We start from the raw sequence: 26,229 nt of genomic DNA, 5'->3' as shown, positions 1-26,229 counted from the left end.
TAGAGATGTCAAACAGGTTGATCCGTCCCGTCCCGTCCCGTACCGCAGTGGGTTCATCTCTTTACGGATCACGGCGGGTCAGGCCCGCGCGGGCTGCGGTCTCCAAAAGGTCGTCCCAAGCCCGTACCACAAATTGCACACTCCTTTACAGGCTGTCCCGCGAGACATACGTTAATGTAATGTATCCGATCATGCTTGACACTGCAGGCCGCTCCAGAACACTTCCTGATGCTGCATGCTGCTCTAAGATGCCTCAAGCTGCTCCCCTACATAACCAAGTTCACATAATTAATATACATGAAATATCTACAATGCAAATTCTTCAAAATTTGTAATATATTATGCATATTTTCTCTATTAAAAGTGCATATAGAACATGAGATGATTATATATATATGAAGTCATAACCAAACAAAAAGTGCATGTAAAAATGAGATGTTAATGTATATTCTATTCTATTGATGTAACAAGATAATAATGATAACAAACGAGAGAACATGAAGAATAAAATACATATCGAAGAAGGCTCTAATCAGTAACAAGACTAACTCTTTCAGCTGAACGACATTATTGTTATAGAATTAAATAGCTTAGTCGATCAAGGCTCTAACCATAGCTTATTCTCGTTACCGCTTTGATCAGAGCTTAGTCTTGTTCATGTTATCTTAACCAAATAAAATAGTTATAGTTAATTTTGTCACACTCAAACATATTTACATACCAATTAAAGATAATTTCAGAATATATTTTTCATTAGCTTATTACTCCTAAGTTCATAAACAATTTTTTAGTTTTAATGAATAAAAATTAAATATAATCAAACACCAAAACTAAGCTGTTAATCCCAAAATTAATTAAAAACACCAAATTAAAACACTAATGGAGCTCAAAACATCATCGTCGGAGCTCGAATCATCATTGCTGAAGCTTTTTTCTTCTTTTAGAGGAAAGTCATATAAATTACCTTTTTCACTCTTTTTTATTTTTTTTTTGAGGTAAAACAAGAATTGAGGAGGAAAAAAATGCGGGTCTTTGTAATCCCGCAGACCCGCATCGTCCCGTCCCGCAAAAGACCCAATTCCGCAAAGACCCGTCCCGCAAAGCCCGCTAATTTGCGGGTCTGTAAAATCTCGGCCCAATCTCATCCCGCGACAGTTCTTTACGGGCCAGACCCGCGGTCCAGGTCCATGATTGACATCTCTACGTAACCGTAAACCCTAACTTACATTTTGAAATCACCAAATGAAACGCGTTTCAAATTTCGAAAACGGTTTTGGTTCGAGGATGACTTAAGTGTGGTTTGGTCAAGCATTCCGGTTCGGTTCGGTTTGAGGAGAGATGTGTTGTAATTTTAATTAATCCGATTAAAATTAAATACACACTCTTGAACTTGGCTGATATTGAGGTTTTGTATCGGTTCTGGTTCGGATGTAACTAGCAAGAGTTATTCATGTGGAAACCTAATGAAACTAATAGCCTGGTTCAACAAGAGATCAACCAAAGGGCTTGATACGTTTACGTGATTTGACCCAAAACCACACGCGAGCTTCTCTTTCTTCTAATGGGCAAAATAGAATCATCGATGAATTTGACTTGATAGCCTTTATCCTTCCCTCAGTCATGAATCTGACATCTACCGTTCCTCGAGGCATGTAATTATTAAGCTTTGCTTGTGAAACTAGTCTATTATGTAGAGGTGTGGAATGGACTAGTGGAAGTTGTTAAAGTCTACTGGTTTAAAGAGTGTGTGTATAGTAGTAAGTAGCAAATTTACTACAATGGTGTATGTGTAAGAGAGTGTTAAAATATGAGAGTATGAATGGCAACAATGATGTTTCTATCATCTCTCTGAATCATAGCATCAACCTGGGAATAAAAAAAAAACAAAGAGAAGAAATGGATAATGCAAACCTGGTTCAAATGAAAAACTCGCCACTTTTGACTAAGAAAGTTGACAATAGCTAATAAGATACTTACCAAGATTATAAAACACACAAAAGACTAAAAAGTTAATTCCAAAGATTTAAGCTCTGATTGATAACTATTGTGTAATCGCAATCGTAAAAAAAATTAATTAAACTACGGAAAAAGTAATTAAGTTACAAAAAAATTTAAAAAATTACAGAATGATGGAATACATGTTAAATTGATGAGAATATTTATATGGTATTCACTTTTTATAAAGAAAACAAAATGTCAAAATAAGTAAATAAATTATAGTATAACTTTATTTACAACATAACTATTTATTTTTTAATACGTTTTAATAATAGATTGACATTTTATAATACTACAAAACAATTCATAGTATAACTTTATTTACAATATAACTATTTATTACTATAAAAATTGTTACTATTTATTTAAAATGTTATTAGCATAAATTTAATAATATGAAAATGTTAATTTTGTAAAATTTTCCACAGCAATCTACTAAAACTCACTTTTCCACCAAATGAATATTATTTGAATATTATTTTATATTTTTGTCAGCAAAAACGTGAACCTACTTTTTTGCGTTTTTTTTTATTCGGCAACTTTTGTTAATTGGTAAAATATTTGCAGAATTACGTTTGAAATGTGATTCTGCCATTCCACAAAATTACCAATCAAAGCCTTATAATTAACCCAAAAAATGGCTCAATACTAGAAGAAGTTTGACTCGAACTTTTAACCATAAACTACTATTTTCCATCTTATTTAACAACTAGTGGTATTCCGACGCTACGCGCCGGGTTCATGTGTTTTATTTTTATATAAATTTATTATTTATTTTATGATCTTAATAAAGAAAATATGTTAACAGATATGAAAATGAAATTTTTTTGAAAGAAATGAAAAATTTTCTGATCCATTTGATAGTAGTTAGTGGGTGTAATGTATTACTTTGTTTTGAAGTTGCTTAATTCAAAATAGAATAGCATATGTAGTTGTGACTAATCAATTAGGTAAAAATAGAATAAAAAACTGATAGTCGTAACAAAGTTAATTTAGTTGGAATTTAAAGTTGATGTTTTATTTAGAGAATATACTTATACTCTTAAGTACCATGTGTTTAGTGTATATAAGGAACACCATTTGAAATTTTATTTTTTAGACTAATTTGAATTTAGATGTATGTAATTAAGTTTTGTTTATATATTCTTCTTATTTGATTTTTGGTAAGAAATAAAGTTTTCTGTTTTGTTATCGAAAATTTATTAATTATGTTTTACTTTTCATATATGTTGGATTTGAAGATTAATTTTATTATTGACATTAGACATAAAAATATTTATGTTTAAGTCATGATATTTTTTGCTAGATGTCGTAAATCTTAACGTGTTTCCAAAAAAATCTAAAATATTTATGATATTTTGCATGTTAAATAAAAATAAAAATATAAAAACTAAAGTTAAATATTTCTTGAATGTTTTTATACATATTCATACTATTATTTTATGTTTTTTATAAAATATTAGAAAATACTTAACTTTAGTCTATATTTATTTATTTTCATAGATTATATATTATTATATAATAAAATTTATTTATTTATTTATTAATCCACGGTTGACCCGATAATTTGGAAGATCATCCGGTTTACCGTCCAGTCGAGTTTAAAAACATTGATTGTGTGGGAATCCAGATTCGCTAAAGGCTCACTAATGTTTTATTTTTTTACTCTCAATTTATATTAGATTACTTAGTAAGTTGGTGAATGCGGGTTGATTTTTTTTTTTGGTGTAGGTTATGGGAATTGCTCAGACTGTGATTTATATTATGTTTTATCCAAAGTATTGAGTATGAATTAATACAACATCTATATATACTAAAGAAAGTAAAATTATATTTTTGGAGTCATACCTTGTATGAAAAAAGTAGTTTCAAAAAATCAAAACAAAAAAAAATCATTTTGATCAATTTTCTAACTTGTAATATTTGCTTTTATCAAAGAAACGATTAAAGTTGATTAGAAGAGGCTATATATGGATCATAAGCTTAATTTCAACTAAAGCCCAACTTAGTTAAAATCTATGTCCTAATAAGGTCCAGTCTTCCATTCCACTTTTGCTGCTTTTTTCTTAGTCATAGTTCGTCTTTTAAGCGGTCTGGAGTCGGTGATGATGTCTGAAGTCATATCAACTTTCAGATGGTGACTTCTTATCTGGTGAAATATTCTGTTGAAAAACAGAGCAAGAGTCATCTCTTTCACCTAAAACTACGCTCTTTCAGACAAATAGAGAACTATTGTTTTCTTACGAAGATGGTTTACATGAACAGAGAAGTATAATACATACATACAAAATCAAGAACTGAAAGAGAACAAACAATAGACTTGAACCAAGCAAAGCAAAAGGTAAAACTGTATATATCATTCAGGCGTAAGAAAAACAAAAACGGCGTAAGAAAAACAAAAACATAAACCAATTTTCTTCTTTTCTTTTGTATAGCTTGAAAAGTGAAGTATATAAAAACTCTTTACTTCGCCATTGAAGCAACAATCTCCTCTAGCTGTCTCCATGTTTCTCCATTCTTATTCTTGTTATCTTCTGCATTTAGCTGATCCTCTTGAAACTTGCACAAACATTCTTCAAAAAACTCTGGATTTGTATCATACAAAACCTTGAGCACAATCTCTGTCAAGTTCTTCACAGCCTGGTTCCAATGGCTACTACCGTTTCTTCTCCAAAGCTGGACAGTGGAATGATTCTGCTGTTATGTCTCACCAAGTCACTAACATGATCCTTGTTCCATGAGTATAGAGCCCGTTCCGCTACCTAAACACACACACACAAGCAGTGAAACTCATGAACTATCCAAGAGTCTTAACAAACGGTAGATGAAAGTTTACTACCTGAAAGTGAGAGTTGCTCAAGCTCTGAGCAATTTGGCGATCATATAACGTTCAAACTCTGTTACACCGGTGGGTCTCCAGCCGGTTGACACTGATAGTGGCCGCCTGAAGCATAAGCCACAAAATCATCAAAGCTGAGAATTTCTCAGTTTAAAAAGAACAGTAAAAGGTACAAAAGAAATTTGCAATATGGATATAATATGGTGGAACAAATATAAACATCAACTAATAGGCAAAAACGGTCCATTTTCTCAGACGCAAAATATAACACTGTAAAAACATAAATCAAACATGAGAACATGGGAAATGGATATAACACAAATCTACAGCAGGAACCCCAAAAAACAATGAACTTTAATAATCTGGAAGTGGCTAAGTATATACAAACTAACCGGAGATCTAATTAAAATTATAAACGAAAATCCAGTAAAAAAATAATTGAGAATCAGTGTTTTGTATACTGATTCGCTTAGAACAAAAGATGAGTATGAGAGCATGAACACTTACCTTTTTATAGCAGAGCTTCCACCGCGTTGAACTCTCCACAGTTGCATTGAATGGGGACCGTCTGTGATTGGGGAATCGGTTACCGCCGGACGAAGAAGACGAAAGATCTCTCCACGGAAGAACGCTTCTGGAGACGCGAGAGATGGAGACTCAACAAACCTAATCCGAAACGCAACGTTTAATTCTTAAACATAAACGAAACCAAAAAACAAAGTATCATTAAATCAGAAAGCAACGCGCCTGACATAAGATAACGCGTGATAAACACTGACCACTTACGGCGCTGACACGTGTCAAGAAAACCCCCACTCTAAAAAGAAACGTGGATGGCTTGAAATGCCAGAATAGTCAACTTTATATATATAGATATGAATTCTACTACTCTACTAAACGGACACTCTTTTATTTTACGGGTATACCCGTTTAGTAAATGTCTTATAGGGTTAACCATGTGTGAACCCGTTAATCTTTTTTATAAATAAACGGGTACAGGTTCGGCCTATTTAGACCCTGCCCATTAAATCCCGTGGTAGTAGACCCGTTTTAACATCCCTGATAATATTACAATCAGGTGAATGTATACTGCGGAAAGGTGCATGTTTAACAGCCGGACAAAATTGTACTAGAGCACTATTATCAGTCGCATGTAAAGCAATATTTATGACAATTAATAATAACTAGATCTTGACCCGTGCGACCGCACGGGTATTAATTTTCAGTTTTAGTTTCTATTTATTTATACTAAATAGTATATTTATAATATTTGATCGTATTTGACCAAAAATACTTAATATATATATATATATATATATATATATATATATATTTATTCTTCATCCAAATATTCAAGTTAAATTTATTTTAATTTTTAATTTAGGTACTTTAGCTTACATTACTCAAATTTACATGTTATATTTTTTAGATTGAAGGATATTTAAAGATATATAAATTTTGAAAATTTAAAAATAATTTAAACGGGTTATCAAACCCGCAAAGATCTAAATCAAACCGGAATCAAAGTTTATAAATACCCGAATAGAGCTAGAATCTTTAAACTCGAAAATCTCAATTCCGAATAAATTTTAACTGAATTCGAGAATCTTTGATTATTGTTTATCTACTTTAGATGTTTACTTTTGACTATTTTTTATATTTCAAATCAACTTAAAATAGCTTATATCTTGGATATTAACTCGAAAAATAGCTAACATATTGAAGTATATAAATATGATTTAAATACATTCGAATATCCGAAATATTTCGTTCAGATAAAGTTTAGTTATGGTTCTCTAGATACCAAAATGGTAAATCCGTTTGGATATTATCTAGTTTCAGTTTAAAATTGGTAATACTTTTTTCGTTCAGATTTGTTCAATGAAGAGTTGATATTGTAATTTTCATGAATTGTTTGTCCAATAAAAATGTAATTTTTTGAATTTGACATTGATTTAATTGAGAAGTTAATGAAGTGTAATTAATATAGATTTAATTTTAGAAAACACATTAATGTAAGTGGAAAAGACAAAGCATTAAAATAGGAAGTATTATTTAATTGTGTATTTAATTCAATTTTAATTTTGAAAAACACATTAATCAAAATGGAAAAGACAGCATTAAAATAGGAAATATTATTTAACGTCAGTGACATGGAAGTGTAAATAACACTGAAAACTAAGAGGCATTCTATATGTGTATTTCTATTTTAATAATATAGATAGATATAGTTCACTAAAAAAAACCTTATAGTGCATAACTGTATTCCCATCTTAACATCATAAGTTCAATAACCGCTTCTACTCAACCGAAGAAATTAAATAGTATCTATGGTGATCTCAAGAAGTTGTCATGTTCAAGTTTAAGAAAAAGTCTGTTACCATAGTAGTAAATCAAACCGTGAGAGAGTTAGGTCAGGAAACTGCTATTGGTTTATTTTATAAAGAGATGTTGTGTACCTTTCATTCGTGTTTCTATAGAAACCTTAGCCAGAGATGCTTTGCGAGCCAGAGGTAAAGCCATCAGAAACACAGAGATGCATGAGTATCAGCTCCTGTGACTTGGAAATAGAAGGAGATTAGTGTTAAGCAAAGATATCAGACACAGAAGGAGATTAACTTTACAGCCATCAAACATAAAGCTAGATAGCGGATTTAAAAATAAGCTCTTAGTGACTTTGTTTTTTACCTGTTGGCGGAGCCGTTACATTGGTAGAACAAGAAACTGCCAGTGACTAACGGATGCATTAGCTTGATTGATGTTAAGTCTCTTGGTTCTTTAATTATCCCAGTCCAATTGTGCTTCTTCCAGCTGAAGTATCAACAGAGGTACGAGCATCATGATGGACCACTTGTTTAAGAGTTTTGAGGCGGTGAAAATGGTAGAAAGGCTAAACAGATTGATTAAAACTTTAAAAAAAAACGCACAAATGATATCGAATTCTTTTCTCTTGCTGGCCCCTTGATCTAATTGTATGGTTTTGAAGTTGAGAGGAAAACAAAACAAAAATTCTTAACTCGAGTTTAAATCCAAAGTAGAACCGAACTATAAAGCTTGCGAATCAAGTATCTAGCCAATCATTTAAAGCAGCACATAACCTTTTTTTTTTTGAGACAAATAATGTGGCATATAGAGTGTGCATGGCAAAGAAAATAAGAAGTGCTCATCGCAGAAGTCAGAACTTGATGATAAATAATTAGGTCATCAAAACATAAAGAAGAAGTGCTCATTGCATAACTTGATAATAAAAACACCTTTTAGTGATGTTGAAGAATATACATAGTTCAAGAGAAAAAAGAGAAGAGAGCTAGAAAATTTCATAACCAGGTGATAAACTTGGAAAATAAGGAACAGCTAAGCCGTAGTCACCAGAATAATACAAATGATAAACAGTTGAGTCAGGATCAAGATCAAAGTCAACAAGGTTTTCTTGATGGGTAAGCGAGAGGACGACCTTGTTGTTATCCCTGGAAATGGCCAAAGGTGTGAGAGGCTGTGAAGTGATACCACCAAACCAACAGGAAGTAGAATTCAAGTCAACTGAGAAGATTCTCTCCCACTTGTCGTCGCATTCTTCAACCCTCCACCAAAACTCTTGCTTACAATCGCCCTTGAGTTCAGAAATGCACAGACGACCGTCAAGATTGCATAAACCAATTTTGTCACTATAGGCATTAGGGGAAATAAAAGGCGGTGTTGAGGTGACTTGAAACATCTCTGTATGAATATCGAAAACTTTGAGCTTGGTTTGTGTTGATGGATCTCCTCGTTCGTCACCCGTAGTAAGCCAGTACAACGATCCGTTTGCACACGGTGGCCTCTGATTGAGTCAAGCAGTAGATGCAGACAAGGCCATCGCAGCATTCGGAGATCTCGATAGGACCGTTAATCTCTCCAATTGCAAGATAGAGGCTCTCTTCAAGAGAAGCCGTCTCCAAGTCCCTTTGCTCAAACTCGATATGATGTAGACCAAAAAAGACAAACATGAGTTTAGGATCCTTGCTTCTCTGATGAGCCATGTGTCTTGCCCCAAAATCTCTCGTCTTAACCACCGATTCCCAATGCTTTGAAACAGATTGAAACCTCACAATCGATCTCACAGGAAGCCTCATCACGATTTCTTCCATGACATCATTGGGGATCTCAATCTTCCACTCGACCATTCTCTGATAAATCTCCATGGACGCCACCTATGTTCTTCCACTCGCAGTCTATTTACATATATAGCAAACCCTCGATTTTCCCTTCTTTTTTGTTTGGTTATAAACCCCATCGATTTCCTTTTTCTTTTTTCTTTTTTCTTTTTTTTTGTTTTCATCAAGGAAACATGTGACAGGATTATGTCACTACGTTAGCTACGCCGACTTAACTGTTTTTATGCATTTGTTTTAGTTATATCTCTAGGATAATTATCAATCTGTTAAGATGATTATTATCATAAGTGTTTTGTGATAAGGATCTTTTGTTTTATATAAGGCGTAGCCTTCTCGAGTTCTTAATAACAATAATACAATTTACAATCTTCTCAATCTACTATTACTTTCTGTGCAAGCACCGAACTATAAAGCTTGCGAGTCAAGTATCTAGCCAATCATTTAAAGCAGCATATAGCCTTTCTTTTTTTGTTTGGGGAGGGGGGGGGGGGTGGAGTATAATATTCATATAGCCTTTAAGGATTTTTCATTGATAAGCATTAATAATACTCAAACAAATTGGTATTCCATTGATACACATCATCATCAACGTGAACAAGGATGATAGATGTGTGTATAGTAAACATCAGGACTTTTTTTTCTGAACTCACCGAGCAACCATAGATTCCAAACAATGGTGTTGTTAAAGATGCTAGTGAATGCAGTGCATGACTGAACTTGCTGATATTTGTTTAGAATACGGATATATGTACCCAGACACATGAATTTGTATCACTACTAATGATCCTCTGGCATAGCTTGATAGTCTATTAATGAACTAGTTCAAAAAACAGCAAAAAAAGAAGAAGAAGCTCAATAAAGCCATAACAAAACACACACAAGTTTTGACTTACATAGACATGAGTGCATTCCTTTTCCAGGGCCTCCAGCTGAGAATGAGCCGCCTCCTCCCCATGAGCATCTACAATGAGACAGCAAATCTTTCATAGATACCTCTCCACCAGTATACTGAGATTTCGGCTCCACTTGACGAGGTACATTAGGAAGGTCAGAAGTTATTAATGGCTCAACAACTTTTAAAAGTTCCTCGTGTTCAACTCCACTTGCCGCCAGTACCCATACGTGCAGCAATGATATTCTCCCGAAGTACTCGGATCAAATGAGTAAAACAATTATAATAATCACAGAGGTTCTCAAAACATGATTGCTTCCTTACAGTCATAAATTCCTCCAAGAGTTCCCCCATTCAATCTATCCAAAGCAGAGTCATGGGCGTACAGAGGATTCGCCAATGCACCGGAATAACCAGCTGTGTGAACGGCCTCCATGAGGAGACCCATAGGGTTCTTTGCAAGCTCTGCTATCTCTATCTTCATCATCTTACGTACGTAGCTGCACAAGAGGAACCATAAGTCACACAGCTTTTTTTTTTCCATCTGTGAGGCGATTTTGGGACCATTTGGAAGAGTAGTGATCTTAAGTTTGCTAGGCTGGACGTGGTCGGGAAGTGGTGGAGGATTAAATACGCCCTGTATAGTGGCAGAGTATCCAACAGTCAACCAGGTTAAGAAACCTGGAGGAAAAAATCATATTGCTTTGTAACAGCATCCCTAAGAGATCCCTAAAACAAACACAAGAATATATATGATTACTATAATCTCAATCAACGAGAAAAAAAATCTCGATGATGAAACCATGAAAGGTATTGGTATTGACCTTGAGAGCCTTGGCTCGTGAAGCTTCCGTGCGATACATGGCTACTGTGGAAACCCTAAATCGGAGATAAATGAGTACCGAGTCGACGAAGAGAGAGCACGAGGCTGATCAAGTTGAGCAATAGGCTGGCTAAATGGTAAAAGGAAATTGCAATAAAGAAAATAAAAGTAAAAAAAGGAAAACATAAAGCAATATGGATAAAGTAAATTCTATGAGTATGAAACTATGACTACGTGTGGTGCAAGGAAACTTCTGGTTCAGTTTCTCAAATCGATTTTTGGTTCGCTCCGGTATAATCTTGGAGTGGAGAAAACAAAGAGAGGAAAAACATGGGTTTGATTGAAAGAGGGTTTGTATTTGCCAGAGAGTGAGAGATAAAGCTATATAATCTTGTGAGTTAGTTAGTGGATTGGTGAACAAGTCAAAACTTGATGTCTGTGGAAGAGGCCTAAACCTCTCAAGTTCATAACTAAAAATACATTCTTCAAATCTGATCTTTACTGGCCGGCTAAAAGAAAAATGTTCCAATGAGTAGTTAGAATTAGAATATATTTTTTTTCCTTGCAAGAAACCATTCAAAAAACTTATTCATGTAGGTTAACAAATGTTACAAACCAGATCAACTATTGATCTCTCAGAACATTCTTGACTGTAATTCAAAAGCCCCAAAACACCAACAAATCAACTCAAAGAGTGACAGAAAAGAGTGCACTCACTCACTCACTCACTGGAATTTATTCTTCTGTACACTAATTGAGGAAAAGAGGAGAGAGAAGCTTGAGGAGACGTCTTACTCTACTCTCTCACCTCTCCAGACAACGTTCCCTCCTCTTCTTCCCCATCGAACTCTTGTTCTACACCTTTCACCTGCACATAACCTCTTTCGTTAGAAGAAGAGTACAGTCACAAGTTCTTGATTCTTTAATGGTTACTTAACACCAAAACATTAAGACAGAGAGAGGTGCAGAAACTTAACAATCTATAGTAAGAAACTGCTTAGGAGGATCTATGTTACCTCGGGTACGTAATGCATGAGCATGTTTTCTATTCCAGATTTCAATGTAACAGATGAACTTGGACAACCGCTACAAGCTCCTTGCATCCTCAGCTTCACTATTCCGCTTTCACTGTTCAAACCCCCCCACCAAAAGGATTTTACTTCAGCAGATAAAAAGAACAAAGAGAGAGAAAGACCATCGAGGAAGTACATAAACTTACGGATCAAACCCACAATACTCAATGTCCCCACCATCATCTTGGACTGCTGGTCTGATGCGGGTTTCCAAGAGCTCCTTGATCATTGCTACGGTTTCAGAGTCATCCTGAAATACAACAACACTTGTTATCCAACAAGCCTATCTACCAAACTATAATTAACAGAGCATCATATTTATGGGAGTTTGGTCTCTCTCTTTCTCTCTCAGTAAAGTTTGTTAGGAAAAGCTACTATATCAAGATCCTTAACACATATATTTCATCAGCTCACAAAAGCAACTTGCATATATGCCATAATCAACTATACCTCATGTATATATAACTTATAAACTAAATCAATTCAATAAATGTAGGAGAATTGTTAGAGGATGCACCCAAACTATATAAAAAAGAGATGCCCTGAAGAATCCAGGGAGCCGGTATGTAAAACGACGCTCATCATCAAAACTAACTAAAGGCGAAATGAGAGAAGATATAAAGATCAATAGAGGTTTCCACCTCGTTGATGGCAGTATCCTTGGCAGCAGCAGCTTGCGAGTCGAGAAACAAAGGCTGGCCAGAAGAGTAGAAATCCATGACAGCTGCAAATATCTCAGGCTTGAGTATATCCCATGATACATCATCTGACTTTGTCACAGTGACGAAATCAGAGCCAAAGAAAACTCGAACCACACCTGCAAAATCAAAGAAAAGAATCACACCACATTGAAAGGAAAGACAGAGAGTCTTTCTTTCAATCATACAAAGGAACAGATAACAAGACAGTACCATCGATGGAGTAAATGGACTTGGCTAATGGAGTATTTAAAGCTGAACGAACGTTAGGAAAATCAGCACTTCCAACCTCCATGACTGGCTTTCCAGGATAAAACATGAGAGAAGAAGGATTCGGAGTTGATTGCGTTTGTATAAACATGGTCCTTCTCTGCCCTGCACCCATGAGGTAACGTAACACCTAGTTAGACCCCCTAGAGACTGCTATTATCAAATGATCTACGACACCAGATAGAACAACAACAACAACAACAACTCCAAGTCATTTATGATTGTCAATATACGAAAGCAAATAGCCAAATCCATACCTCCGAGGAAAGCCCATTTCTGAGGAAGTAAAGAAGATTTAGAAGAGGTGAGATCAGGTGAATTGGTCGGTACGTGCGCTGCCGCCGAGATGAAGAGCGAGCGACGAGATACCAGAAGAGAAGAAGAAAGCTTACTACTTCCTCTAGAAATGATCTCGCGACCACCGAGTCGCGAAAGAGAGTTCACAATCCTCCCTATCCCTTTCATTTGCTTGCTCAATGTTTTAAAATCGCACTCTCTCGAAACAGTTAGGGTTTCGTCCTAATTCCAGACCGGACCGGATAAAAAAAGACAGAAACTTTTGTGACGGGTTGCCGGAGAGAGAGAGCGAGAGACTTGTATACGCGCTCTGTCTATAATTTATTCACCGCTGCTGGGGCATATATGTAAATAGTGTGGAAATTGACTTTTCCAAGAACGACTCCTTTATATTATCGTTACAAGCAGCAAATTCTAAATTATACATCATCTCAGAGACATATGGATGAACAAAAAAAGCATCAGCTTTGTCACTTTTCAACTAGTTTCTACAACTCACAAGAACTCGTCTCTCTTCTGTTGTGTCTCAACGGTTTGGTCTTGGCTACATCTACCACTATCATCCACCCGTTAATAATCTGCGCCACAGAGAGAAACAACCAATAACATCTGAGTCAAGCAAGCGTCTTTCCTTCTCTCTTTTTATCACATTCATATTCAGATTTTACTTTTTGACTTTTTACCTTTCCATTCATCTCTTTTAGTGCAACGCTTGCAGCTTCCTCTGTTGTGTACTCTATAAAGGCATAACCTTTTGATCTCTTTGATATCTTGTCCATTATTATTTTTACTGCCACATTAAAGTTGTATTTAGGCTCTATCTTTGTTCCCAGTGATGTTTTTTAATAGTAAATCATAAAAGTACCTTCCACTAGTTCACCGAATCCTTCAAATGCTGCACGCAATGTCTTCTCAGATGTGTAGAAAGACAGTCCTGAAATGTGACCAAACCAAATATCAGTACATATAATCCACTGTAACAACTTATAGCTTCAAACGCTCTAGAGAATGTGCCACTTAACAGATTATGCAATGTACATACAATCTCAAGTGTTCACATACCTGTTATAAACAGCTTCTTCGTCTTAACAGGAGGAGACTCTGAACTTTCCCTTGAATCTTGTCTACTATAATCACCTTTTGGAAAAAGGAAAGAGAGAGACAAGATTACAACAAATGTGAGATTCATATTATACTTACATACCCCATCAAATCAACTAAAAGGTAGGGTTGTCATTGGATAAGATCAGTATCCACCTTCATAGTCTTTGTTTAGTGACTCAAAATTGTTATCCGGGACAACAGCAAGAACACCAGGTACACCTGCATCCATCAAGACACCGTCCCTTCATCTGTTAAGCTTTAATTCAGGGGAGCAAAAACACTTGTTGTCTGAATCACAAACCAGCCAACTCTTCAGCGCATTTTTCATCCAGATCACAGCAAAAACCGTATTTGGACTGCCAAGAAACATGATAAAGACACATCTGTGCATCCTTTTCACTGCAAACGCAAGGGTTACAAAAAAAAGGCTGTTAAAATCTGAAGAACACAATAGCTTCCCCAAAGAAAGACAGAAGCAAACAAGAAACTCACTTCCACAAAACCTTGGATAACAACTGAACACAGTGATCAACCATCTGTGCTTTAGTAACAATCCCAACTCCTGGCTTGTCTATCCGGACCATCCAGTGTTTCACTGTCCCATGATCAAACAAGGAAACACCTGTCTGGTTCCCAATGCCATAATTCTTATTCCCGGAACTGTAATCAGCTTCAGGTCTAACAGATAGTACTTCAGGCAAGCCTAAGTATATAAACAAACACTTAAAAAAGTGACCACTAAATAAACAGAATCAAAGGGCATCAAGCATGAAACCTATTGACACTCACTAGCGAGATGGCGTGAAGCATCTTCGTCGATATGACAACAAAACCCGAAATGGGTATCAAAGGAAGCATCATATATACTCATCTGCGCATCCTTTTGGCTGCAAACAACATAAAAGGTAAGCAAAGCACAAAACTCAGAAAGAAACAAAAGGAAGAATGAGCAGAAGAAGAAAAGGAACCCACTTTCGTAACACTTTGGCAAGAATCTCGACATAGTAATCTACAATATCGGATTTTGAAGAAACCCTTTGTGGAGGTCTATCCAAAATTACCATCCAGTAGGTGTTTCGGGAGAGAGTAGTAAAAGACGACGGTGCGGATACTGGAGAGGAGGAGTATACAAGGTGTGATGAGAAAGAGAGATGATTCTTCCGAAAAGTTCCGAGCTTTATGTTGGGAGAAGAAGGCGAAGAGAAGAATCGGTTGTGTAAGTAAGAGTTGGAGATAGGGAGGAAGAAGGAAGGGGAAGCAATAAGAGCTTCCATGGTAACTCCTTCAAGCTTCTTGCTTTGTTTCCTCTACTCTTTTCCTTGTTATCATTATTTAAACCGACAATTGAATTTAAACCGATAAGTGAATGTAAACCGAATTAATAAAAAATAATGATAAAAAGATTATTGTCTTAAAACAACACATAAAAATAACTTTACAAAAAGGATTTATCAAAAATATAAAACTAAAATACCTGTACAATTTAGATTTAAAAAGTCAATATTTAAAGTTGAATATTTAGAATGAATATATATTAAAAAGATGAAAATATTCAGAATTTTTTTAAAAAAATAGTTTTTTCAGTTTACTTTAACAAAAATAATTTTCAGGAGAAAAATGAGTAAAAGTTTATTAAAGAGTAAAATATCTGTAAGATTAACTAATATTTACTTAGTGTTTAGGGTTAAAGAGTGGAATGTGGGGATGGAATTTCAAATTTCAAAAAATAAAAAATAAATATTAAAAGTTTAAAAATAAAAATAAAAAAAAAATTATCATTTTATTTATTTTTTTATTTTTCGTCAAAATCTTTCATTTTATTTTATCATTATATTAAGTTAATAACTTACATAGATTTGATCCAAAAAAAACTTACATATAGATATATATAAATTTTCTAAAACTAAAAAAAGTGTTTAAATTTAATTATTTACTACAATAATTTTTTTTAAAAATGTAAAAAATGAAATTTGTAGTTAGAAATCTTTACAAGATTGAAAAACATTTATGTGTTAGAAATAATTTAGGCTGTAGAAAGATACTATACCAATTTTAAAACATTTATGTGTTAGAAATCATTTAGGCTGTAAATTGTCAAATCCCTACCAGTCAACGTAATTTTATAGAATTTGGTAATAAATCCAAGCAGTTTAACCGGAGATAGAAGAACTGTGCTAATCTGACCTGAATCCGACGGTTTAACAGAAAACCGGGAATCGTTCAGTTATATCCAAATAAAAAAACATTTGGATCTATAAGAAAAAAAAATCTGAAAAAGAAAACAAAAACTCTCCGTCTCGAACAGGAGAGATGAAGAAGCACGCCGGAGCCGAGAAGAAGAGGGTTAAACGATCACCAGGATCTTCATCCGCCGCCGCTAGAGACTCCGGTTCCGATCCTCCACCTAGGGTTCGCTGCTCTCTCTTCTCTCATTACACGCTAATCTCTTCCATATAAAACATTGTGTTTAGGTGTTCGTTTCCCTTTTGTTTGCTCTGTTTTATGGAGAATAGATCTGTGATTTTATAATATAATAAAATAAAATATGATCAACTGTTTGCTAAATTGTATATAAATGTGATGTTACATTGTTGAAAGTTTGAGTCTTTTGGCCATTTGTAATGTGAATTTTGATCCTTTTTTTTAATAGAAGCAACAAGGTGTGAAGAAGGATGTGTTTCAGTTGTTTGCTGAGAAAGTTAGAGACAACAAGGGGTTGGAATCGAGATGGGCTGTTATGGAGGAAGCGCGAGTCGAATACTTCAGAGGGAAAGACTTCGTGAGCTTCTTGAAGAATCACCCCGAGTGTAAAGAGATTCTTGAAGAAGACAAAGACCTTGACGCTGAAGATATCGCCAATGTGTTGTTGGGGAAGAACCTCCTTCTCCGTTGTGATCGTGTTACTAAAACTCTTCGTCCGGGGAAGAAGAAGCTCTCTACTTGGCCTGCTCATCTTGAGATTTTCCGTGTAAGTTTATTTTGGTTCATATGTGTGTATTCAATAGCTCTAGGGACTAGGGGGGTTTGATGCTTTGATTTGTTGTTGTGTGTAATGGCGCAGGATGATCAAGGATTCTCTGAAACTGATGCGTTTTTTGCGTGGACTTTTGAGAAACGGCATCCACTGTGGCAAACGCTTTTGTCCTTCTTCTGGCCTGTATTGACTCTCGCTATTTGTTTGTTTCCTGTGTACCCACACCGTTGCAAGCTCATCGTTCTCTACTCTTGTGCTGGCATTCTTTTGATGATTCTCTCCTTGCTTTTCGGTAACCCCTCTACTCTTTTATTAATCTAGTTTAACGATAGACTATTACTGAGATTATTATGCTTTTGCTTGATTACTGTGGCAGTGAGAGCTGTTGTTTTCGGTGCTATGTGGATTCTTCTTGGAAAGCGTGTCTGGTTCTTCCCCAACATTCTTGCAGAGGAAGCCACATTGAAGGAACTGTTCCGTTTCTGGCCAAAGAAAGACGACGAAGAACCTCCTAAGTGGACGTCTCGACTTTTCTACACGGTTGTGGCTGTTGTTGTTGTCATGCTGCTCAGGCGCCATGCCCCTGATGAAGCTGCTCGGGCCAGGTATATAACTTAAAACCAAGATAACATTTTACTGTACTCTTCATCTGGTTTTAACAGAGGCTGACTTGTGATTACTTTGCGTGCATACAGGTACCAAAGGAGGATGTCAAACATCATTGATGATGTCCTTGAGTGGTCACCAAAGCTAGCACTCTCTGGTTTGATGGAGAATCAGCCACCTGTGAACATCACAGAGGCGTCTAACAACTCCTCAGATTCCGCACCAGGTCCCGACCATGCTGAAGAGGCTGAACTAGACGAAACTCAAGCCGAGGAGGAAGCTGAAGACTTGGCCAGCTCAGATATAAAAACATAAAAAAAAAATATAGAAACGTAAGTTCATTGGAACAATAAGTCAGCTTATGTGACCAAGACGAAGTTTAGTTCTTTATAAGAGTCTTTGAAAGATTTTGTTGGTTATTCCATTTAACTACTTTAACTTTGCACACTCTAGAATTTAGTTATTTAATCACACAGTTTTGGATTCAAAAATTCAAGTCTCGGATTAAACCTAAACGTTTACTAAAGAGAGAGAGTTGACAAAAGGAAAGCAGCAACGTTTGACATATCCCCAAAGGAAAAAAAAAACCGAGTATTTGTACAGAGGACTCTTCAATGGCTGCTGCTACCAAATAAGCCAACAAAGAGAAAGCCAAGAATGAATTGCCCAGTGGAGAGGTCACTTGATGGCTAGACGAGCTTGAGAAGGATGGTTTGAGGAAATGCTGTTCCATTGCTGCCCTGAACAGTCCTCTGCTTCTTCCCTTCTCTTAGAAGCTGAGCTTTGCATCTCTTCAGACTGTGTTCTATACTCATCATTCCAAGCTTCAGGTTGATCAGAATGAGATGAGGTGGGGGACTGAGTACGAGAACCATTGCTTTTCTCTCTAGCTTTTGGCTGTGAAGCTTCGGTGTTAGTTTTCTTTGCAAACCGTCCTCCAGTGCCCCTAGGCCTCCTCATAGCATGCTGATGCCGAGATTCATGGAGATAAGGCTGTGTAGCACGCACGCAGCCAAAGAAGAATTATAAAGATGATGATGGCATTGAGCAGTGTGATAAATTCACATAAGAGATCAGAGCTCTAGAGAGACTAATAATAATAATAATATGCAATTCACCTTTCTGGATTTGATTAGCTTCATTTCAAGCTCTGCCTTGGCGCGTGCCTGCCTTCGCCTAAGAATCGCCTGGTACTGTTTTGCATTCACATACACTGGTTCTTGTGCCACTTCAGGAGGCAGTGGCATTCTTGAATGAGTCATCCCACCATATGGAACATAAGCCTGATAAGGGAAAGTGATATAGCTTTATCATAAAATCACACGGAAAGCATAAATCTTGTAACAAAATTAACTAACAAAATTATTACACGCCATGAACACTGTTAAACCTGCTAAACTTTAGCACCTACGAATATTTTAACTAGTAATCTCATGTCTCACAAGTCACAACCCAATAGTAGACAAGACGCACCATCCCAAATAGTCTTAACATAGAAGAAAGTAGCCTGGGGGATTAAGTAAAGATTCATATATACGAGGGAAATAAAGTAATAATACCAAGGGATAAGTTCCCATCATTCCAGCATAATATGGATCTTGGTATGGATTTGAGGATGTCCATCCCTGCATGATCCATAGCCCCAAAAACAAAACAAAACAAAAAAGAAACTGTAAGCAACCACAGCTAAAAGAAAAGCATACAGAAAAAATAGACAACTAATCAGCTATACAACTGTGTGGCTAACAAGTTGGGGGTGAGGAGGTGGTGTAATCCCATGATGAACAACAAGTTGTTGACTTTTTTCACTGTAATCTCCAGCTGCATATAGAAAATACAGTAACAAAAATAGTTAGCAAAATCTGCAAAGTGTAAGCACTACCATAATTAAGGACAAGTCATGCATGCACCTGACTGTTGGGGAGAGGAGTTTGTGACTTGTGGTGATTCCTTGTTACTATTATCATCTCTGTTAGATGGTGGTGACTTGGACCCATTAGTTGTTGATTCAAATGCTATAGACTTATCTCCCTCAGCTTCTTCCACAAAAGAATTTGCATTGCAGGCAGCAGCAGCCCGCTGCCAAGGGTTTAAACTATTTATGGATGATGTCTGATGATGATGAACAGCCTCTGAAACGATCTGATGATTCCCACCGTCGGATTTCGAATGCATGTCTTCGGTTTCCTACTCAAAATCTGATTGTTAATTCTGAAATTTCAACTAGACAGACCAAAAGTCAAATACGAATTTCACAAATTTCCACGAAACGATTAAGTAACAAGTAAGAAAGTAACAAAGTCAATGATTGAATTCACCAAATTTTATAGAAATTTCAAAACTTTCAAGAACAAAACCCTAAGAACAAGAAAAGGGTCTAAGGAGCTCATGCAATCAACAACGAATTGATAATAATCGGTAATTTTCAAACAATACCATTCAATCAAAGAGCGAAAAGACCGTCTCGGAGGTAGTGATTGAAGGAGACGAAGAGGTACACGATCTGAGGTAGGAAGAAGAAGAAAAAAATATGATTTTTGTGGAATTGAATTGAATTAAGTATATTTTATTTTGTTTTTGTTTTTGTTTTGATCGTCGTAGGAAGTAGAACATAAGTTTTGTTCCGTTTTGAATCTTCGTTGCCACGTGCTTGCCACATGGACGGCGGCAACATAAATACTACTTTTTGACTTGGATTGATGTTAAATAAGATCATTCGATTGCGATAAGTTTTATGGGCCTGTAACGGGCTTACAAGTCCTAACTTATAAGGACCATTATCTTTTTTTTTGCATGACTTTTACAGACTGATTCTGTAAACAAAAATGGTAACTATGTATCCATGTACACAACAAATGACTTTGTTTCCTAGCATTACGTGCTAAGCCATCGACCTTCAAATGACCATTATCTTAATTATTACTTTTTTTTGCTTTTTCTTGCATCTTCTGTTTTGTGTTGCATATGTTGGAAGTTTCACTACAAAAGTGGATTCATTCATGTTACTGACTAGCTTTATTGAAATAGTTCACTTGAATTTTGTTGTGCAAGAAAAATAAATGGAACTGAAATCAAAGATATATTGTACTATGATTATGTTTAAATCTGTATTTATTTCTGTTGCATTTGATGTACCAATTTTTATTAATTAGTATAATTTTATATTTATTAAAACTAAAACAAACTGAAACATAAATCTAGGCTATCCACAATGGTTAACTAATTCAACACTCTACTTTTTGATTTCTAATCTTCTACCTCATCCTTTTTCCACCTAATCTTTCAATATTCACTCAAATTGTATACTTTAAAAATGCTACAATAAAAAAAATTAAAATCCTATCTCATTCTTTTTTTCAAACTTTATAATATTAAAAATATTATAATCTATTTAAATTAAATGTTAAAAATAGAAACATGAGCTTATTGAAAACTAAAATAAATATATACCAAAATTTTAGTTTAAAAAATTATATAATTTTAATCCAAATTAAATTACATAAGTCTCTTTCTGTAGAACATGATAAATTTTGGCATATAATTTATCATAAAAAAATTAATATTAAAAAAACTTGGATGAGAAAAATATATCCAATATGACTTCTTATGTGTAATTTAACATGTTAAATTCTATGATAAATTCAACATGAATTTATCATAAAAATTTATGATTATCAAAGTGGTTTTTTTGAAAATTTCCCAAATTTAAAATAACTATTCAACATTCCATGGAATCAATTTAACAGTTGAACTAGATACTGACCCGCCCTAAGAGGGCGGGAATATGTTTTGTTTTGTATGTTTTTGTTGAAATTTAATTTATAAATTTGTGTTTTTGTTATTATATATGTATTTTGTATCAGATCTGTGTTTTATTTTTAATTTTACTTGTGTAATTTTTCTCAAAATGATTAGGCTTCTGATTTTGATAATTGTATTGAAATTATTATGTTACATAACTTTATGTTATTAATTTATTATTGAACAAAATTTTACAAAGAAATTGAAAAATCCCTAAAGATAAAATAATAGTTCAAATAAAAAGAGCATTATAAGCATTTTCAAAGGTAAGATACAAAATTCCATTAACAGTTCGTAAATCTGTGTAGTTTGTCGATATTTTTTTTCTTGTTTAAAAGAAAATGTAGATAAAACAATTCGCTTGTATTGGAGTTATTTTCATGGTTACTCATTGTGTTCTCTTTGTTCTTACTATTAATTTTCATCCAATCTTGACATTGCGAAATTTGATTTGTCTTCTTTGTTGAAACATTACCAAAATCATCATCTTCATGTGTAGCTTCTTTGTCACATTTTTCATATTTTTTCTCCATCTACAGCAGATATGATTAAAGAGCGGGTCGAAAGTGACCCGAAATACACGAACTGGAGTTGAAAACTCGAAAATACCTGAAAACTCAAAAATATCCGAAGAACCTATAAATACCCGAAAATTTATCCAAAATCAGACCCATAAACCGAGAAGGTACCCATAATTCTATCTGAATATTACCAAATTATATTTTTGGAAAATTTATTTCCAGAAACCTGAAATACACCTGAAAATCCGAATCCAAAACTTAAAAAAAAAAAATATAATCGAAAATTAAAAAATTACCCAAATATACATAATAGATACAATAAGTTCGAGTACTTTGGGAATCTGATCGGATCTCAGATATGATCCGGATTCGAACCAAGACTTACGAGTCCAAAGAAAAAAGACCCAGTATGTACTTTAACATGGACCCGGACCCGAACCTGTATTTTTAGATTGGTTCTGGTTCGGGACTTGGTGTCCGGATAAAATACCCAGACCTATTCTAGATCTTGATCCATGCTTGAAATGCAGATATAGTGTGGTTTGTATTTTTTTGTTTCTTCGATATATATGTCTGAATTTGATTACTATTTTATTATTAACTTTCCAATCATAAATTTTTGAATACAAATTGAAGATTTATTTTAAAATATAAATATACTAAATTTTTTAGTTTGTCAAAAATATATTGCAATAAAAACTATATATATATATATATATATATATATATATATATACAGTTATGCTAAACTATAACACATACCATAAAACCCATGATAATTTATATAAGAATTGTTAATATCATGTTTTTAGTAAAATAGTCTAAACCGCCCAACTATACAATCCCAATGGCCATAATTAAGTTGCTTTATATATATACGAATTATAGAAATGAAAATCTTCCACTTGCATTTTGTTTCTGTAAGTTACTTTATGGAATGAATGATTTTGTAATTTACATCTTAGCTAAATATTAGGACGTGCGAATCTGAGAATTGAGGGAAGAGGAGAGGTTACAAAATATATGGTTTATTTTTAGTTAGATAACATGAAAATAAATAACTATAATTATTTATCATTAAATATTTATTTAGTTAAAACATAAATCACAATAGTATAAAATTATATGTTACCGATTACAACTTTATAGAATTACAAAATATTTATATTATCGTACGGGTTATGAATTAAAAAATCAGGATGAGAAAAATATCTATTATGATTTATATCATATAATTTAACATGCTGAATTTGATAAATTAACATGAACTAATCGACCTAAATTATACCAGCTATTCAACGTACCATTAAATTAATTCAATAGTTGAATTTATTTTTTGACAAGTTTGTTATATGTGATTTAATATGTAACTAAAATATTTTTACTAAAGTAACCAAAATAGTTTAGTTTTTTGTCGAAAGAAATTGACATGGAAACGAATGAGTAGAATAAATTAAAAATAATTTAATTACAATAAATAACTATAATTATTTTATTATAAGATGGCTATTTAGTTAAAACAAAAATCGCAGTTTTATAAAATTTTATGCGACTGATTACAACTTTATAGATTTGCAAAATATTTATATTATCGTATGGGTTATAAAATTAAAATCACAATCATCATGTTCAGTGTTCTTTATTCTTTATGTCAAATCTTTCTCCTTTTTTTCTCTGTAAACTCCCTTATTATTTCTTGAGTCAAGTAAATCAATTAGCTTTCTCAAACTAACTAAAATTATGGGCTTCTACTTCTTGGTTTGTTATATATTCTATTTTACTCGATGTAGTTTTGTTTAAAATTTTATGGTTTCTTACATTTAATAATATTTGAGTTATTCTTAGGTTCACCTCTTGGGATGAAACGTAAATTCACCAACGAATAGAAATTTATTATTTTTTATTCTGTATCTTTAAAAAAATTGCCAAGTTAAATTATTTTTTATAAAATAAAAATAAATAAAAATAATAGTTAACAATAAAATGAATTAAAATAATAATTTTGACCCCATCAGCAAAGCAGTAAACCCTAAACCCTAAATCCTTTGATAAATTCTAAACTCTTAGAAAAACTTAAATCCTTAGATAAATCATAAATCATAAACCATTAACTCTAAACTATAAACCCTAAACTTAAATCTTTAATCATAAACTCTAAACACTTGGATAAATCATAAACCTTAGTGTAAATCCTAAAATCTACACTAAGTATTTGATAGTGTTTGAGATGTAAACTGGAGAATGAAAATGATGTGAGCAACGATATGCTTAGAACACAACGATGTAATCGGAAATCAGTTGACAAAAATATACTTTATTGAATAAAGAGATCGAGTACAATGAATAAAATGAGATCCGAACTGCAACAGAAGTCGATGAAATAATCGATATAAAGCAGAATAAAATGAAGTCGATGTGTATTGTGTGCTATTTCTAGGATCTTTTATGTGTCTTCCTGCTTGATCTCTCCTCTTCTTTTATAGTTGTATCACTCCATCCTCTTCGCAACTTCTCCCGTTATCTCCGGATCCTCAAAGACTTCGTCTCGAACTCGCATGCTTGCTATGGATTCTTATCCCACGGTTTATATGCTTAATCTCGATCCAATAAAAGAAATGTCCGAAATTGGGTCTAACACTTAGGATTTAGAGTTTATCCAAGGGTTTAGAAAGTTTACGGTTTAAGATTTAGGGCATATGAGTGTTTTGCTGATGGTGTTAAAAATATTTTTTTAAATAAAATTCTTTATTTTGACACCTATTATTATTTTTATTTATTTTTATCTTTTTATTTTAAAATTATAATATAACTTAGTAATTAATTTGTTTTCTTTTTAAAAAAATACAGAATATAGAATAACGAATTTTTAGTGGTGAACCCAAAAAAAATTCATAATATTTTTGCGTTCTTCGACTCTTCTGTGTAGATTTTTATTCGACACTAGAACCTTAATTTGTCAAGAATGCATTATCTTTTATGTGGAAAAAAAGAAGAAAGAAAAGTCTTATTTTCTGTAGTCTTGATGATCGAATAAATATGTTGTGTACTAACTTTTTTTGGTAAACTATGAGTTCTAACTTTAGTGCGAAAATATTTTTAGGAAAAAAAACTTTAGTGAGAAAATAGGAAGAAAGAAAAAAAGAGAAAATGATGAGAAAAGCCGCACGAGTCGGTTCATTGGATTCCCTTGGCAGATGTTATCCTCTGCCTCGACACTGCGGCCAGCCCCACTAACTCTTCACATATTTCTCGTCTCTTTGCTTTCACTAAATTTTTTAAACATAATTATATTTCTAATTAGTGGAAGATAACAAAAAGAAAAAGGTGAACGTAATTAGGGATGAAAGTGGATACAAACCTATATTGAACTTTAAAATACAACACAAAGGTAACTTTCTTTTACATACATAAAGGTAAATTTAGATAAAAATGTGCTTCATTTATCTAAGTTAGTGTTACATAGTTTACGAAAATAAAATAAAATGGTTGTGCTTGAAATATTTCATGGTCGTTGTATTATTTATACGTGGTATTAATGTGATTCTGAAAAAGTTCAAAGAAACTATTTTTTCTTTTACTTTATATTTATTAGGATCTGTGTGCAGCATAAAGAAAAGCTATGTGAAATTGTTTGAGAATCCCAAACTCAACGGTGAAAATTTGTAGCTAATTAAAGATGATGGTTTGTCTTAGTGTTTGTTGGGACCTAGACTAGACTCTGCATATGTGATGTTTCCCAAAGTGATTGTTTCCATCGATCAAATGAACGTGGAAAAGTGAACAAAAACCCAAGCAATTTGAACAGACTAGCTGTTGGGATAAGCTTGAAAAGAAAAGAAGATTGAGATGCAAGAGTTTAGCCTAATCCTACCGAGTCATGGAGATAGATACATAATATAATTAGGAGTTATCTATATATGTAATCTAATAGGATTAGGATAAATACAAGCCTATATAAGTATATGTCGTGTGTGTGACATAACTTGTGGGTTTGAGGATTGAAGACTTGTGTTTTGAGTTAGTTTCACAAGTTAATAATAAGGGAGTTATACTTATTTTATCTTTGAATTCTATAGTTGGTATCAGAGCCTCATCAACTAACGATGAGCAAGGAGATGGTTACGACAGATACTAAACCGAAGGAAGGATCTACCACCATCCAATGTCCAATGCTAAATT

General features: G+C 33.9%; 4 protein-coding genes, 1 long non-coding RNA gene and 1 pseudogene across 8 annotated transcripts; 1 reads left to right on the top strand and 5 right to left on the bottom strand.

Annotated features, from left to right (window-relative positions):
* Positions 1–4,258: 4,258 nt before the first annotated feature.
* On the bottom strand, positions 4,259–5,632 carry LOC108861642 (uncharacterized). The gene is made up of 4 exons (XR_001950884.2): positions 5,617–5,632; positions 5,345–5,503; positions 4,838–4,942; positions 4,259–4,760 (listed from the first exon to the last, which is right to left on the bottom strand). It is a non-coding gene; the product is annotated as an uncharacterized LOC108861642 (long non-coding RNA).
* A 2,489-nt stretch (positions 5,633–8,121) lies between these two features.
* LOC108858148 (putative F-box protein At2g02030) lies at positions 8,122–9,156 on the bottom strand (annotated as a pseudogene).
* Positions 9,157–11,275: 2,119 nt separating this feature from the next.
* LOC108862242 (nifU-like protein 4, mitochondrial) lies at positions 11,276–13,346 on the bottom strand. Its single transcript, XM_018636308.2, has 6 exons — positions 13,005–13,346; positions 12,691–12,852; positions 12,421–12,596; positions 11,926–12,029; positions 11,723–11,834; positions 11,276–11,574 (listed from the first exon to the last, which is right to left on the bottom strand). The coding sequence occupies exons 1-6, from the start codon at positions 13,210–13,212 to the stop codon at positions 11,503–11,505; spliced, it is 834 nt and encodes a 277-aa protein (XP_018491810.1). The 5' UTR covers positions 13,213–13,346; the 3' UTR covers positions 11,276–11,502.
* Positions 13,347–13,388: 42 nt separating this feature from the next.
* Positions 13,389–15,472, bottom strand: LOC108862241 (organelle RRM domain-containing protein 1, chloroplastic). The gene is made up of 9 exons (XM_018636306.2): positions 15,121–15,472; positions 14,938–15,035; positions 14,641–14,851; positions 14,450–14,547; positions 14,302–14,367; positions 14,107–14,181; positions 13,910–13,978; positions 13,728–13,834; positions 13,389–13,622 (listed from the first exon to the last, which is right to left on the bottom strand). The coding sequence occupies exons 1-9, from the start codon at positions 15,420–15,422 to the stop codon at positions 13,533–13,535; spliced, it is 1,116 nt and encodes a 371-aa protein (XP_018491808.1). The 5' UTR covers positions 15,423–15,472; the 3' UTR covers positions 13,389–13,532.
* A 921-nt stretch (positions 15,473–16,393) lies between these two features.
* Positions 16,394–18,177, top strand: LOC108862238 (uncharacterized). The gene is made up of 5 exons (XM_018636302.2): positions 16,394–16,557; positions 16,799–17,116; positions 17,210–17,414; positions 17,499–17,727; positions 17,818–18,177. The coding sequence occupies exons 1-5, from the start codon at positions 16,459–16,461 to the stop codon at positions 18,041–18,043; spliced, it is 1,077 nt and encodes a 358-aa protein (XP_018491804.2). The 5' UTR covers positions 16,394–16,458; the 3' UTR covers positions 18,044–18,177.
* A 34-nt stretch (positions 18,178–18,211) lies between these two features.
* LOC108862239 (nuclear transcription factor Y subunit A-9) lies at positions 18,212–20,324 on the bottom strand. 4 transcript variants are annotated; one of them, XM_018636303.2, is made up of 6 exons: positions 20,165–20,324; positions 19,639–19,915; positions 19,461–19,549; positions 19,288–19,353; positions 18,847–19,011; positions 18,212–18,721 (listed from the first exon to the last, which is right to left on the bottom strand). In XM_018636303.2, exons 1-6 carry the CDS (start codon positions 20,165–20,167, stop codon positions 18,407–18,409), a joined length of 915 nt encoding a protein of 304 aa, XP_018491805.1. In that variant the 5' UTR covers positions 20,168–20,324; the 3' UTR covers positions 18,212–18,406. The 4 variants fall into 4 exon arrangements, with proteins under 4 accessions (XP_018491805.1, XP_018491806.1, XP_018491807.1 ...); XM_018636304.2 differs by having other exon boundaries at positions 19,464–19,549; XM_018636305.2 differs by having other exon boundaries at positions 19,476–19,549.
* Positions 20,325–26,229: the final 5,905 nt, after the last annotated feature.

Source organism: Raphanus sativus, chromosome 5, assembly GCF_000801105.2.
Source record: "Raphanus sativus cultivar WK10039 chromosome 5, ASM80110v3, whole genome shotgun sequence".
In the NCBI taxonomy this organism is placed as follows: Eukaryota; Viridiplantae; Streptophyta; class Magnoliopsida; order Brassicales; family Brassicaceae; genus Raphanus; species Raphanus sativus.
This window is presented reverse-complemented; position numbering and strand designations above follow the sequence as displayed.

Excerpts from the sequence above, each read along its gene's own strand:
- LOC108862238 (XM_018636302.2), top strand. The coding sequence starts at position 16,459 with ATGAAGAAGCACGCCGGAGCCGAGAAGAAGAGGGTTAAACGATCACCA. Across the intron at positions 16,558-16,798 it reads GTTCCGATCCTCCACCTAGG|AAGCAACAAGGTGTGAAGAA; the intron begins GTTCGCTGCTCT and ends TTTTTTTAATAG. Across the intron at positions 17,117-17,209 it reads CTCATCTTGAGATTTTCCGT|GATGATCAAGGATTCTCTGA; the intron begins GTAAGTTTATTT and ends GTAATGGCGCAG.
- LOC108862239 (XM_018636303.2), bottom strand. Across the intron at positions 19,354-19,460 it reads AACTTGTTAGCCACACAGTT|GGATGGACATCCTCAAATCC; the intron begins GTATAGCTGATT and ends TGGATCATGCAG. Across the intron at positions 18,722-18,846 it reads AGCTAATCAAATCCAGAAAG|CCTTATCTCCATGAATCTCG; the intron begins GTGAATTGCATA and ends CGTGCTACACAG.
- LOC108862242 (XM_018636308.2), bottom strand. The coding sequence starts at position 13,212 with ATGAAAGGGATAGGGAGGATTGTGAACTCTCTTTCGCGACTCGGTGGT. Across the intron at positions 12,030-12,420 it reads AGGATACTGCCATCAACGAG|GATGACTCTGAAACCGTAGC; the intron begins GTGGAAACCTCT and ends GTTGTATTTCAG. Across the intron at positions 11,575-11,722 it reads TCATGCATTACGTACCCGAG|GTGAAAGGTGTAGAACAAGA; the intron begins GTAACATAGATC and ends GGTTATGTGCAG.
- LOC108862241 (XM_018636306.2), bottom strand. The coding sequence starts at position 15,422 with ATGGAAGCTCTTATTGCTTCCCCTTCCTTCTTCCTCCCTATCTCCAAC. Across the intron at positions 14,852-14,937 it reads TGCTTCACGCCATCTCGCTA|GCTTGCCTGAAGTACTATCT; the intron begins GTGAGTGTCAAT and ends TTATATACTTAG. Across the intron at positions 14,182-14,301 it reads ACTAAACAAAGACTATGAAG|GTGATTATAGTAGACAAGAT; the intron begins GTGGATACTGAT and ends TTTTTCCAAAAG.